Here is a 15058-nt window from a genome sequence, read left to right as displayed (position 1 = left end):
GAGACTGGCTAGGCCACTCCAGGACCTTGAGATGCTTCTTACGGAGCCTAGTTGCCCTGGCTGTGTGTTTCGGGTCGTTGTCATGCTGGAAGACCCAGCCACGACCCATCTTCAATGCACTTACTGAGGGAAGGAGGTTGTTAGCCAAGATCTCGCGATACATGGCCCCATCCATCCTCCCCTCAATACGGTGCAGTCGTCCTGTCCCCTTTGCAGAAAAGCATCCCCAAAGAATGACGTTTCCCCCTCCATGCTTCACGGTTGGGATGGTGTTCTTGGGGTTGTACTCATCCTTCTTCCTCCAAACACAGCGAGTGGAGTTTAGACCAAAAAAGCTCTATTTTTGTCTCATCAGACCACATGACCTTCTCCCATTCCTCCTCTGGATCATCCAGATGGTCATTGGCAAACTTCAGACGGGCCTGGACATGCGCTGGCTTGAACAGGGGGACCTTGCGTGCGCTGCAGGATTTTAATTCCTGACGGCGTAGTGTGTTACTAATGGTTTTCTTTGAGACTGTGGTCCCAGCTCTCTTCAGGTCATTGACCAGGTCCCGCCGTGTAGTTCTGGGCTGATCCCTCACATTCCTCATGATCATTGATGCCCCACGAGGTGAGATCTTGCATGGAGCCCCAGACCGAGGGTGATTGACCGTCATCTTCAACTTCTTCCATTTTCTAATAACTGCGCTAACAGTTGTTGCCTTCTCACCAAGCTGCTTGCCTATTGTCCTGTAGCCCATCCCAGCCTTGTGCAGGTCTACAATTTTATCCCTGATGTCCTTACACAGCTCTCTGGTCTTGGCCATTGTGGAGAGGTTGGAGTCTGTTTGATTGTGTGTGGACAGGTGTCTTTTATAAAGGTAACGAGTTCAAACAGGTGCAGTTAATACAGGTAATGAGTGGAGAACAGGAGGGCTTCTTAAAAAAAACTAACAGGTCTGTGAGAGCTGGAATTCTTACTGGTTGGTAGGTGATCAAATACTTATGTCATGCAATAAAATGCAAATTAATTACTTAAAAATCATACAATGTGATTTTCTGGATTTTTGTTTTAGATTCTGTCTCTCACAGTTGAAGTGTACCTATGACAAAAATGTCAGACCTCTACATGCTTTGTAAGTAGGAAAACCTGCAAAATCGGCAGTGTATCAAATACTTGTTCTCCCCACTGTACACTACTCTTCAAAAGTTTCGGGACACTTACAAATGTCCTTTTTTTGTTGTTGATGGCCTTCTAGAGTTGCAAATGAAAAGCCACATTTTAGACTGGCCAATAAAAAGCAAATATTAAGATGGGCAAAAGAACACAGATACTGGACAGAGGAACTCTGCCTAGAAGGCCAGCATCCCAGAGTTGCCTCCACTGTTGAAGTTGAAACTGGTGTTTTGCTGGTACTATTTAATGAAGCTGCCAGTTGAGGACTTCTGAGGCGTCTGTTTCTCAAACTAGACACTCTAATGTACTTGTCCTCTTACTCAGTTGTGCACTGGGGCCTCCCACTCCTCTTTCTATTCTGGTTAGAGCCAGTTTGCGCTGTTCTGTGAAGGGAGTAGTACACAGCGTTGTACGAGATCTTCAGTTTCTTGGCAATTTCTCGCATGGAATAGCCTTAATTTCTCAGAACAAGAACAGACTGACGTGTTTCAGAAGGATGTTCTTTGTTTCTGGCTTATTTGAGCCTGTAATTGAACCCACAAATGCTGATGCTCCAGATACTAAACTAGTCTAAATGCCAGTTTTATTGCTTCTTTAACCAGAACAACAGTTTTCAGTTGAGCTAACATAATTGCAAAAGGGTTCTCTAATGATCAATTAGCCTCTTAAAATTATAAACTTGGATTAGCTAACACAACATGCCATTGGAACACAGGAGTGATGGTTGCTAATAATGGGCCTCTGTACGCTTATGTAGATATTCCATAAAAAATGTGCAGTTTCCAGCTACAGTAGTCATTTACAACATTAACAATGTCTACACTGTATTTATAATCAATTTTATGTTATTTTAATGGTCAAAAATGTGCTTTTCTTTCAAAAACAAGGACATTTCTAAGTGAACCCAAACTTTTGAAGAGTGTGTATTAAACTTGTAAGATAAATCTCCCTCTGGGGCAAGTGTCACGACTTCCGCCGAAGTTGGCTCCCCTGCCTGTTCGGGCGGTGCTCGGCAGTCGTCGTCACCGGCCTACTAGCCGCCGCCGATCCCTTTTTCATTGTCTGTTTGGTTTGTCTTATTAGTTGCACCTGTGTCTATTTGTGTGCTTGATGGGCTTCCTTATTTAAAGTACGTTTACCCTTGTTTTGTGCGGGATTATTCGTGTGTTCGTGTTCTAGACCTGGCACCCTGTGTTTTGGGTGGTCCATTTATTTCTGCGCCCTGTGTTGTGGGCTTGCTTTTGTGCCATATTAATGTGCACTTTTCCCTGTGGAGCTCTCTGCGCCTGATTCTTCCTCACACACCTAGTCCCGCGTGACAGAATCCTGCACCACACGATGGAATCAGCAGGAGCAGCCGCACCTCCTCTCCCGTCGATGGAGAAAAGGGCCCTCCATCACACCAGCATTCTCCACCGTATAGGATCCGCGATGGATCTGATGATGGAGAGGATTGACCGATGGGAGAGGAGTGGCCTTCCCACCTCATCTCCAGCACCCCCTCCACCAGCACCTCCTACCCCTACTACAGCATCTGGCTCCGGGGCTCTGCGGCTGGCGCTCCCTAGGGAGTATGATGGGAGGGCGGCTGGGTGTCAGGGGTTCCTCCTCCAACTAGAACTATACCTGGCGACTGTCTGTCCTACTCCCTACAGGGGAGGAGAGCGTGAGCGTCCTCGTCTCCTGTCTGACGGGACGAGCCCTGGAGTGGGCAAACGCAGTGTGGAATGGCCCAGACTCGGCGAGGGATCACTACCACGAGTTCACCCGCCGATTCCGAGCTGTGTTCGATCACCCACCAGAGGGTCGTGCGGCGGGTGAACGGCTGTTCCACCTGCGACAGGAGACGAGGAGCGCGCAGGACTTTGCCCTGGAGTTCAGCACCTTGGCCGCAGGAGCAGGGTGGAACGACAGGGCTTTGATAGACCATTACCGATGTAGCCTCAGGGAGGATGTCCGCAGGGAGCTAGCGTGTCGGGACACCACCCTCACGTTGGATAAACTTATAGACATGTCCATTCGTCTTGACAACCTGCTGGCTGCCCGCGGGCGTTCGGAACAGGCCCTGTTGTTTCCACCTCCAGGCCCTCCTGCTCCCATCCCCATGGAGTTAGGGGGGGCTGCATCGAGGGGGACCGGAGGAGGAGTTTCCTCCTGCACCAGTTGTGGTCGGCGAGAACACACGGCCGACCGGTGCTGGAGGAACTCGTCTGGGAGTCGGGAGGGCAGGCGGAGCACTACTCGGTCACCCCAGGTGAGTCAGCACCAGACTCACCCAGAGCTTCCTGTCGTTCATATGTTTGTGTTTTCCTGGGTTTTCTCCCTCTCTACAGCATAAGGCACTAGTCGATTCAGGCGCAGCTGGGAACTTCATGGATCGTGGGCTCGCGTTAAGGCTAGGGATTCCCCTGGTGTCGTTAGACCTACCTTTCCCCGTGCACTCCTTAGATAGCCAACTATTAGGGTCAGGAGTGGTCAGGGAGGCCACGGTGCCTCTGGACATGGTAACGCAGGGGGGTCATAAGGAGCAGATTAGTCTATTCCTTATCGATTCACCTGCGTTTCCAGTGGTGTTGGGAATTCCCTGGCTAGCTCAGCACAACCCGGTGATTTCCTGGCGACAGAGGGCTCTTAGAGGGTGTTCAGGCAGGTGTATAGGAGTTGCCGTTGGTGCGACTACGGTGGAGAGTCCAAACCAGGTTTCCACCATGCGCATTCCCTCTGAATATGCTGATTTGGCTATCGCCTTCAGTAAAAAGAAGAAGACCCAATTACCACCCCATCGTCGAGGGCTGTGCGATAGACCTCCTGGAAAACGCTGCACATCCTAGAAGTCACGTGTACCCATTGTCCCAGGAGGAGACAGTAGCTATGGAGACATATGTTGCTGAATCACTGGGACAGGGGGACATACGGCCCTCCGCATCACCCGTCACCTCAAGCTTCTTTTTTGTGAAGAAGGGAGGTCTGCGTCCGTGCATTGATTATCGAGGTCTAAATTCTATCACAGTGGGGTTTAGTTACCCACTACCTCTCATCGCTACAGCGGTGGAATCATTTCACGGGGCGCGCTTCTAAACAAAACTGGACCTGAGGAGTGCGTATAATCTGGTGCGGATCCGGGGAGGAGATGAGTGGAAAACCGCATTTAGTACTACATCTGGCCATTATGAGTACCGCGTCATGCCATATGGGTTGAAGAATGCTCCAGCCCTCTTCCAATCCTTCGTAGACGAGATTCTCCGAGACCTGCTCGGGCAGGGAGTGGTAGTGTACATCGATGACATCTTGGTCTATTCTGCCACACGCGCGGCGCACGTGTCTCTGGTGCGTAAGGTACTTGGGCGACTGCTGGAGCATGACCTGTATTGCAAGGCCGAGAAATGGGAGTTCTTCAAACAGGCCGTTTCCTTCCTGGGTTATCGTATTTCCACCTCCGGGGTGGTGATGGAGTGTGACCGCGTTACAGCCGTGCGTAATTGGCCGACTCCGACCACAGTGAAAGAGGTGCAGCGGTTTTTAGGGTTTGCCAATTACTACCGGAGGTTTATCCGGGGTTTTGGTCAGGTGGCTGCTCCCATTACCTCACTGCTGAAGGGAGGACCGGTGCGCTTGCGTTGGTCAGCAGAGGCGGGCAGAGCTTTCAGTCGTCTGAAGGAGCTGTTCACCAATGCACCCATGTTGGCGCATCCGGACCCCTCTTTAGCGTTCATAGTAGAGGTGGACGCGTCCAAGGCTGGGGTCGGGGCCGTGCTGTCCCAGCGCTCGGGCGTGCCACCAAAGCTCCGCCCTTGTGCCTTCTTTTCGAGGAAGCTCGGTCCGGCGGAGCGAAACTATTACGTGGGGGACCGGGAGTTGTTAGCTGTAGTCAAGGCTCTGAAGGTGTGGAGACATTGGCTTGAGGGGGCTAAGCACCCTTTTCTCATCTGGACTGACTATCGTAATCTCGAGTATATCCGGGCAGCGAGGAGACTAAATCCGCGTCAGGCTAGATGGGCCATGTTTTTTACCCGGTTTCGTTTCACCATCTCGTACCGGCCAGGCTCCCAAAACACCAAAGCCGACGCGCTGTCCCGTCTCTATGATACCGAGGAGCGGCCCGTTGAGCCGACCCCCATCATTCCACCTTCATGTCTCGTGGCACCGGTAGTATGGGAGGTGGACGCGGAGATAGAGAGGGCATCACGGTTAGAGCCGGCCCCCCCTCCGTGTCCAACAGGGGCTCAGTACGTGCCGAGGGGGGTCCGTGACAAACTAATCCGTTGGGCTCATACTCTACCCTCCTCGGGTCATCCTGGCATCGAGAGGACAGTGCGGATTCTTAGGGGGAGATACTGGTGGCCCACGTTGGCTAAGGACGAGAGATTTTATGTCTCCTCCTGCTCGGTGTGCGCTCAGAGCAAGGCTCCTCGACACTTACCTAGAAGGAAGTTACAGCCCCTCCCCGTTCCACAACAGCCGTAGACACACTTATCGGTGGACTTTCTTACCGACCTTCCTCCGTCCCAGGGAAGTACTACGACCCTGGTCGGTGTGGATCGGTTTTCTAAGTCCTGCCGTTTCATCCCGTTGCCCGGTCTCCCTACGGCCCTGCAGACTGCGGAGGCCCTGTTTACCCATGTCTTCCGGCACTATGGGGTGCCTGAGGACATCGTTTCTGATCGGGGCCCCCAATTCACGTCCAGAGTTTGGAGGGCGTTTATGGAGAGACTGGGGGTCTCGGTCAGCTTGACCTCGGGTTTTCACCCCGATAGTAATGGGCAGGTGGAGCGCGTAAACCAGGATGTGGGCAGGTTTCTGCGGTCATGTTGCCGGGACCGGCCAGGTGAGTGGGCGAGGTATGTTCCATGGGCTGAGCTCGCTCAGAACTCCCTCCGCCACTCCTCAACAAACATGTCCCCTTTTTAGTGTGTGTTGGGTTACCAGCCGGTCCTGGCCCCATGGCATCAGAGCCAGACCGAGGCTCCTGCGGTAGAGGAATGGGTACAGCGCTCAAAGGACACCTGGAAAGCCGTCCAGGAGTCGCTGAGACTGGCGGGTGAACGGCAGAAGAGGAGCGCTGACCAGCACCATAGTGAGGCCCCCGTGTTCGCACCGGGGGACCGGGTCTGGCTCTCGACCCGAAACCTGCCCTGCCGGAAGCTGGGGCCGCAGTGTGTGGGGCCATGTAAAGTCCTGAGGAGAATAAACGAGGTGTGTTACAGGTTACAACTTCCTAGGTATTATCGTATTAACCCCTTGTTTCATGTGTCTCTCCTCAGGCCGGTGGTGGCTGGTCCCCTTCAGGAAGGTGAGGTGCCTGAGGTCCCTCCGTCCCCTCTGGAGATCGAGGGGTCCCCGGCGTACACAGTACGTGGCATTCTGGACTCGAGACGCCGGGTGAGGGGCCTACAGTACCTCGTGGACTGGGAGGGGTACGGTCCGGAGGAGAGGTTTTGGGGGACATTTTGGATCCTTCCCTCCTGAGAGACTTCCACCGCCTCCACCCGGATCGCCCGGCGCTTCGCCCTCCGGGTCGCCCTCGAGGCCGCCGAAGTTGGCTCCCCTGCCTGTTCGGGCGGTGCTCGGCGGTCGTCGTCACCGGCCTACTAGCCGCCACCGATCCCTTTTTCATTGTCTGTTTGTTTTGTCTTATTAGTTGCACCTGTGTCTATTTGTGTGCTTGATGGGCTTCCTTATTTAAAGTACGTTTACCCGCCCTTGTTTTGTGCGGGATTATTCTTGTGTTACGTGTGTGCGTTATTTAGGTGTGTTCGTGTTCTAGACCTGGCACCCTGTGTTTTGGGTGGTCCATTTATTTCCGTGCCCTGTGTTGTGGGCTTGCTTTTGTGCCGTATTAAAGTGCACTTTTCCCTGTGGAACTCTCTGCTCTCTGCGCCTGATTCTTCCTCACACACACCTAGTCCCGCGTGACAGCAAGACAAAGGTTTTTAACATTCAGAATTAACTGAAGGCCTACATCACAGTACATCGAGAAATCTATAATGTGGGTAAATATTTCTCTATTGGATTAGATAATCTACTGAACATTCAGAACTGTAAATAACTAAATCCAGGGAAATCGAGAAATTCAGTCAATCTTGATCTATTCAGTTTCTCCTTGTAACCTTCTCCATATTGCTTTCTTCTGTCAACTGTGGGTAGAAAAGATTAAATGATTTATACATATTGTCCTTTTCACCTATAGTTATGTAGACAGGTGATAATTATTTTTACTAATGGTTTATGAAGCATGCAATAATGGTTCATTATATGCATGGGTGCAATTGTGGGGAATGCTCTAGAAAGTTTCCAAAGTCAAATTATTTTGTTATGTAAAAATGTGTGAGTGTGGGAGGGGGGGATTTACAATGGTGAGTTCCCAGACTTCTTCCAACTCCACCCCTGATTGTAAGTGTTTATAATTATAAAGTTAAAGTTGGTAGTTTTGCCTGCTGGGATGTACTATTTATTACATGGTTAGTTCAAGGCCACTGTAAAATAACTATATTTGGTTATGAGACATTGCTCTAAGAAACACCCTGTGAAACAGCAGGAGCATTGATCAGCACTTGTAATAGACCTTTAACGGTGTATTGAGGTTGAACTGGGGTTAACGTACACTACCGGTCAAAAGGTTTAGAACAGGTCATTCAAGTTTAAAAATATATTTTTTACTATTTTCTACATTGTAGAATAATAGTGAAGACATCACAAATATGAAATAACACATAGCATCATGTAGTAACCAATAACGTGTTAAACAAATCAAATATATTTTATATTTGAGATTCTTCAAATAGCCACCCTTTGCCTTGATGACAGCTTTGCACATTCTTGGCATTCTCCCTGTGCTGTGCTCACTTGAACAGGAAGGTGGCGCGGCGGTCCTTCGTGGGCAAATTTTGTCATTAAAGTCTGATATTCTCTGGATTATTGGTGCTTTCAAGACAACTGGGAACTTGGGAAAAAAACAAGATTGAATCATGATGACATCAGTGATCTTCAGGTCGGAGCTCTAGAAAGGGGCCCCGAGTTCCCGACATGCAATTCCAAGTTGGATGACCGTTCAAAGCGTATTTTCCCAGTCGGAGCTCATTTTTTCCCCGAGTTCCCAGTTGTCTTGAACTCACTGAAGTCTGAGATTTTCCAGTTCCGAGTTTCCAGTTGTTTTGAGCTCGGCAGAAGCCATTATGGATTGACAGCATGGCCAATGTTGAATGTTTATCCTTTTAAGCTTGGAAAAGAGCTACTGGATGGGCAATTCTAATGTAACTCTATGGCAGCACCCAAGGGGGTTGAATTTTCGAGCTCTCCCCGTAGATTTTGTGGTGACATGGTGTCCCCACGAGTGACAAAACACTGAGCCAATCACGGCTAAATTAGAGAACATTACCAACCCCTAAGACCCATATTTTCCGCTGGTTGCCCCACCACCACAGAGAGCACTGAGCTAGGCTAAAACACCTGCATTTTGGAGCTGCCTTTCTCAAGAAAGAAAAAAAGAGACCATGTTTGAATGTGGCTTTATTAACTCAAGTATTCTTTTTTCTTTCTTTTTTTTTTTTTTACATTGTTTACATTTTTACATCGTATTAATGCCAAAATAACATTCAAAACAGGTGGGGCTCAAAACAGGCGGGGCTCTGCTCCACCTGCCCTGAATGACAGGTCACCACTGGCCACATCACTTATCATCTGTCCTATTGGGTCCCCCTACCCCATCCAACCCCTCTTGTCTCTCTCTTTGACAGAGTGACAGTCCAGACACACATATGGGAGTTGGATGCCCCTTTTGCAGAGTGTGTGTGATAGGCCCAGATGTTGAGTTGGTCTGGTCAGGTCTGAAGTTGTAGTCCCAGGTAGGAGTGGTGCTCCTCAGCTAGAGGCTGATACAGATCTGTGTCTGGCCCTGAGTGAATGGAGGATTCTCCTTATCTCCCACTATCACACTCTAACTATGGACAGTCTGGCTGTTTACAGTTGACACTGCTGCTCTCCACAGGTGAGAGAATGCTGCCTTTTGCACAAACTGCAGTTTGTGTGTGTTATATCTCCCATGAAATCGCTAGAGGAAGAGGCTGGTTATGCAAGCACTGAGAAGGATTGTTTCAAAAGCTGGAGCCATAACACTTGGCACTTTGTTCAGAACTCTTTATGTGGTTTCCTCCAGCGGGAAGTATTCACTTCTCAGCTGTCAGAAGTTTGAACAAATATATCTTGTTTTGGAAATATTTTATGAACATTGTCAACTAAATTATATATTTAATTTTGTTATGGTTTGGTTTGGTTTAAAGTGATGTTGCTTCATGAGTCCGAACTCCGTCCTGAATGGATCACTGTATTGTTATTGGGTGGCTGGGATGAGGTTCAACACTCGAACTCAATTTGTCCATGTGTAGGCAGGCTACTGTAGCCTACTTGTTCCCTGAAGGGCAGCTTCTTGCGTCATCATTAACCTGAGGCTCCGCTTGTAGTGTTGCGAAGGGTTTCTGAAGTTGGAAAAAAAACGCTTTCTTGATTGCTCAACTACACAGTATAAAAACATTTAATCAAATAGAGATTGTAATGAAGAAAAAAACATCCGATTCAATGCAGCAGAGAAAAGAGCCCGCCCTTCTGTTGTAATCGGCTCGGTACGCAGGACAGGTAGTCCCCAAAACACACATACACACACAAAACCTGTCAAAATGCCAAGTGGCTCTGCTGCAACTAGGTCACTACAAAAACCCTCATGCGTAATGGACCAACCCATTCAATCGGGTTTGTCTATCCAAATCCCCTCCCATTTGTTTTGGGTAATAGCGCGCGTTACCGCTGTTTTGGCAGACAACAAACATCATGTTTGCGAGCCTTTACAACATTTATTCTTAAAACTTTATTGTAATTACAAATGTATTTCGCAATTATATCAAAGAAGAAAAATACTGCAACAGTTTGAGCCATAATCATGAATGCATTTACAATTGCGCTCTGTGCGTAAAGTTCCCGCCCAAATACAGATACATGAGCGCAGCGTGTCATTTTTTAAATTAACTGATCATTGTTGTCGGTTGCCATTAAGAATCCCTTTCCTAATATTGAGTTGCACCCCCTTTTGCCATCAGAACAGCCTCAATTCGCAGGGGCATAGACTTTACAAGGTGTCAAAAGCGTTCCACAGGGATACTGGCCCATGTTGACTCCAACGCTTCCCACAGTTGTCAAGTTGACTGTATGTGTTTTGGGTGGTGGACAATTCTTGATACACACAGGAAACTGTTGAGCGTGAAAAACCCAGCAGGGTTGCAGTTCTTGACACAAACCGGTGTGCCTGGCACCTACTACCATACCCCGTTCAAAGGCACTTAAATATTTTGTCCTGCCCATTCACCCTCTGAATGTCACACATACACAATCCATGTCTCAATTGTCTCAAGGCTTAAAAATCCTTCTTTAACCTGTCTTCTCCCCTTCATCTACACTGATTGACGAGGATTTAACAGGTGGCATCAATAAGGGGTCAAAGCTTTCACCTAGATTCACCTGGTCAGTCTATCTCTTGGAAAGAGCAGGTGTTCCTAATGTTTTGTACACTCAGTGTATACCATGACCTCCACATCCTAGATAAGATACACGGCCCGAGGCAAATGCATGTGTAATAATAGCCCTTCCATGGTGTGTGGAGTGTCCCATGGGTGTTCCTAATGTTTTGTACACTCTGTGTATTTGAGGCACGTGAAATATGGATTGTCTAAATCAATTGTGCACAGTGCGCGGTAAATTCCATTTTAGTGCTGGGGAACATGTTCTCAACTATGTCTTTGAATTACTTAATTAATTATTATTATGGTCTGCTCAGGCGATTAGTAAGTATATCAATACTACACTCTCTCCATCCATTTTACTACCTAATCTTGTTAAATATTTCCATTTGGGATCACGCGTTCGTTAAGCGTTTGTGTCAGTCTGAGAATCATGCGGTTGGCTTTCGCTATGAGAAAGGAGGAGTTAGAAAGGTGGACTCTTTTAAGAACACACTGTCACGTTGTGTGCCTGAGAGCTCACTTGGATAGGCTTCAGTTCACACATTAGGATTGATTGGAGCTTACTTGGACGTCCAAATGGTAGAGGATTTTCTCTCATGCGATCCAGCACCAAGGAGCTGTTTTCAGACTCAGACTAGGATTCTCATCACTTGGAAATACCATACATGGACTATGTGCAAAATACCGTTGGATAAACCTTTGAATCTAAGCAGTTACTTGGGAAAGAGACGATTTCACATGGATGATTCTCCACTGTGAGCATCTGGGCTCTTCACTCTGTGTTAAAGTTCGTTCTGGAGACCTCCGTTTGTGAGAAAACATCACTCCAATTTCAGGGTTGCGACATAAACGTGAGCTAAACTACCTTCACCTCACACATTCTGTGCTCTTTTTTTCCTGAGGTCACATTCCAGTTGAATAGGATATGGTCTCTATATAATAACTAGTTCATTCTGTTACACTAACGAGCCCACAAAGAAAATATTTTAAGGCTTTTTCTTTCCACCTCATCCAATAGCCTACTACAGCAGAGAGCAGCAGACATGACGGACAACACGTCTCAACATAACTTCATCATGCACCACCACATGGAGCTGAGCACCCTCACCATGTACAGCGAGAACAGCACCAACAACACCAGCACCAGGGAGCAGAACTCTACGACCTGCTCGCTCCGCATTCCACAAGAGCTGTTCCTGACGCTGGGCCTCATTAGTCTGGTGGAGAACATCCTAGTGGTGCTAGCCATCATCAAGAACCGCAATCTGCACTCGCCCATGTACTACTTCATATGCTGCCTGGCCGTCTCCGACATGCTGGTCAGCGTCGCCAACGTAGTGGAGACCATAGTTATGTTGCTCACCGAACACGGGCTGCTAGTGGTCACACCTGAAATGCTGCGGCACCTGGACAACGTCATCGACATCATGAACTGCAGCTCGGTGGTGTCGTCGCTGTCCTTCCTGTGCACCATCGCCGCGGATCGATACATCACCATCTTTTACGCGCTGCGTTACCACAGCATCATGACCACGCAGCGCGCCGTGACCATCATCGCGATGGTGTGGCTGACCAGCATCACTGCCAGCATACTTTTCATCGTCTACCACTCGCACACCGCCGTCATTGTATGCCTCGTCACCTTCTTCTGCATCACTCTTGTCTTCACCGCTGTGCTCTACATGCACATGTTTATCCTGGCACACGTGCACTCGCGGCGCATCATGGCCATCTACAAGTCTCGCCGCCAGGGCACGAGCATGAAGGGCGCCATCACGCTCACTATCCTGCTAGGGGTTTTCATCCTCTGCTGGGGACCCTTCTTCCTCCACCTTATTCTCATCCTCACCTGCCCCACGACCCCCTTCTGCACCTGCTTCTTCAGCTACTTCAACCTCTTCCTCATCCTCATCATCTGTAACTCGCTCATTGACCCGCTCATCTACGCCTATAGGAGCCAGGAGCTGCGCAAGACACTCAAGGAGCTGCTCTTCTGCTCCTGCGTCACCTTTCGATGCGATTCCATACTTGAGTGTCTATTTCCATGGAAGTTCACGTGACTGCAGGATTTGTTCAGGAATAACAGATTATTTAATATTTGCGGCACTATTAGGCGAATGCCTGCCGTTGCTGTTGAATTAACTGAAATACATAGTTAATAAACTATGAGACCTCAGGTTGGATTGCGCACAACGGCACAGTGCCACGTATGGGACATTTTACCAACCCCTGGCCTCTTCCATGTTGCAGGCCAAGCCATACATATATGCCATACTTGCGTGTTGAACAAATGCTTGAACCGTAATCTAAAGCATCTATATCTAATTATACACAGCAAATGTGTGATCAGAATTGTAACTCCCACAGTGTTAAATGTATCACTTTCTTAGAAATCATATGTAACCATCTCAAATAGTCTAGTGTTAAACTAACACTTTTAAAAGTGTTGATAAACCAACACCCCAAAAGTGATTGGTCCCTAGCACAATGGGTGTTGCAAATTCCGACTTAAATTAACACCTTATAAGAGCTGATGCGGTTACACTTTCTCAGTGTTAGCTAATTAACACGTGGTGTTACAGTAACTCGTTTTGGAGTGTTGTTTTAACATTTTAGGGTGTAAAGACTGCACATTTATTTCCCAGGGTTACTTTTTTGCTGTGTGTTTGTTATTGACAGAGACATGATTGTTGCATTCGATGGCTTTCAGTCATCTAGCCTTCACCAAGTGAGTGACTAAGTGAATATTTGATCATAAAAATGTAATTATTTATGTCAATACATATACATTACTTTTTTTGAATTTTTGTTGAACCACAATGGAGTAGATTGAATTGAAGTCTGTGCCCAGTACAGGCCACATTAGCAAGTCACCATAGTCACTCGCTTTCAAAGTGTTGTATAATTCCTATTGGAATCTAGTCAGTTTGGATATCCAACAACCACAACTGCAGTTAGAGTGACTGCCAAGGTAGGGAAGATTGATAAATGAGACTACCTTAACCATCTAAACTGGAACTGCAACAACCATCTCAATAAAGGGTGAAATAAGGCCAACTACTTACAGATTGGATTAGTTTAGATTTATTTATCTTTGTTTAAGATCAATTTATCAATCAATGTGCATGCAGAAACATAGGCCTAGATATTAAAACAAACTATTCTAAAAAGCAACTGGCAACAAAGCATGCTGGGAAATATGATAATGAGGCCCCTCCCATGTCTTGAATCTGAGAGAGTTAACGGAAATTAACTCAACACAGCCGAGTAACAACAACACCACACAGTGTTGATTCCACTGTGATTCAAGTAACTTCATTTATTCACGGCAGGTGATTTCAATTTCAATCCCACTGGTGTTATCCCCACCAGAGTCAACACTCACAACACTTTTTACCTCAACACCGTGATTTTAACACCCTCAAATTTGCTATTTAGTTATCATCTCCATATAACAGCAACTGACGTAACTTTTTCAAGGATGCCAATGTCTGTAAAAGCTGCGGGTCCAGTTTTCTCAGGCACCAAGAAACTTTGGTTTAACAGTACATTACTGTAAACTTTACAGTAATGCACTACAGTAATGTACTGTTAAACCAAAGTTGCTTTGGAATTTATGGTAACACACTGTACATTTTTTTTACAGTAATTTACAGGTAAATGGCTGCCAGTAAATTAGCATAAAAACATTATTATTTTACAGTGTACTATGTAGGACAAATAGTAATTTGTGCTTTAATTGTATAGCCGACACTGGAAATAGACTTTAGGATATAGCAAGTGTTCTGTTTAAAATAGGAAAGAATTTCCCAGAATGTTGTTGGGAAGAGGATGTTGTTTGAAAGAGGCTATTGTTGAAGAAAATTCCATGGACCTACTGATATACACTAGCCCTGATTCTTTGTATGGAGTCAAAGAAAGATGCACAAATATGAGAGTCATTATGTTGTGTTTTGTACAAGAAAACAATTCTGTCTCATGTTTTGATTAAATAAAATTTGTGCATTGTGAAGTCCAGTAATAGCCTAATTGGTCTATATAGTTGCATTGCATTGGTCTATATAGTTGCATTTTTATTTATTCACTCATTATTTGTTTACATCCAGCCCACTTAGAATAAATTGAAATAACATTTTTGGAATACAACTTTTTACATGAAATCCAATCTTGAAACAGATCAGACATTTTAAGATTATCCTCACCATTTTAATGCAAATAATAATGTATGCATAGACAGAAACAAAATGTTTATTTCAATATGTATTTCACAAGTAGCCCATGTAATGTAGGCTAGGCATGTTTTTTAATTGTGTTATGGATGTACTGAATACTTTGAATGTTTCAACATATTTATAACATTTTCAAAAGCCTCAAGAGGGTATCAATATTCATC

The 15058-nt window shown here is 46.7% G+C and overlaps 1 protein-coding gene across 1 annotated transcript; it reads left to right on the top strand.

Moving 5' to 3' along the window:
* The first annotated feature begins 11089 nt into the window (after nt 1-11089).
* mc1r (melanocortin 1 receptor) lies at nt 11090-14682 on the top strand. Its single transcript, XM_055899988.1, has one exon. The coding sequence runs from the start codon at nt 11709-11711 to the stop codon at nt 12723-12725; it is 1017 nt and encodes a 338-aa protein (XP_055755963.1). The 5' UTR covers nt 11090-11708; the 3' UTR covers nt 12726-14682.
* Nucleotides 14683-15058: the final 376 nt, after the last annotated feature.

Source organism: Salvelinus fontinalis, chromosome 35 (assembly GCF_029448725.1).
Source record: "Salvelinus fontinalis isolate EN_2023a chromosome 35, ASM2944872v1, whole genome shotgun sequence".
In the NCBI taxonomy this organism is placed as follows: Eukaryota; Metazoa; Chordata; class Actinopteri; order Salmoniformes; family Salmonidae; genus Salvelinus; species Salvelinus fontinalis.
Note: the sequence above shows the minus strand (reverse complement) of the source record. Positions and strands in the feature narration are given on the sequence as shown.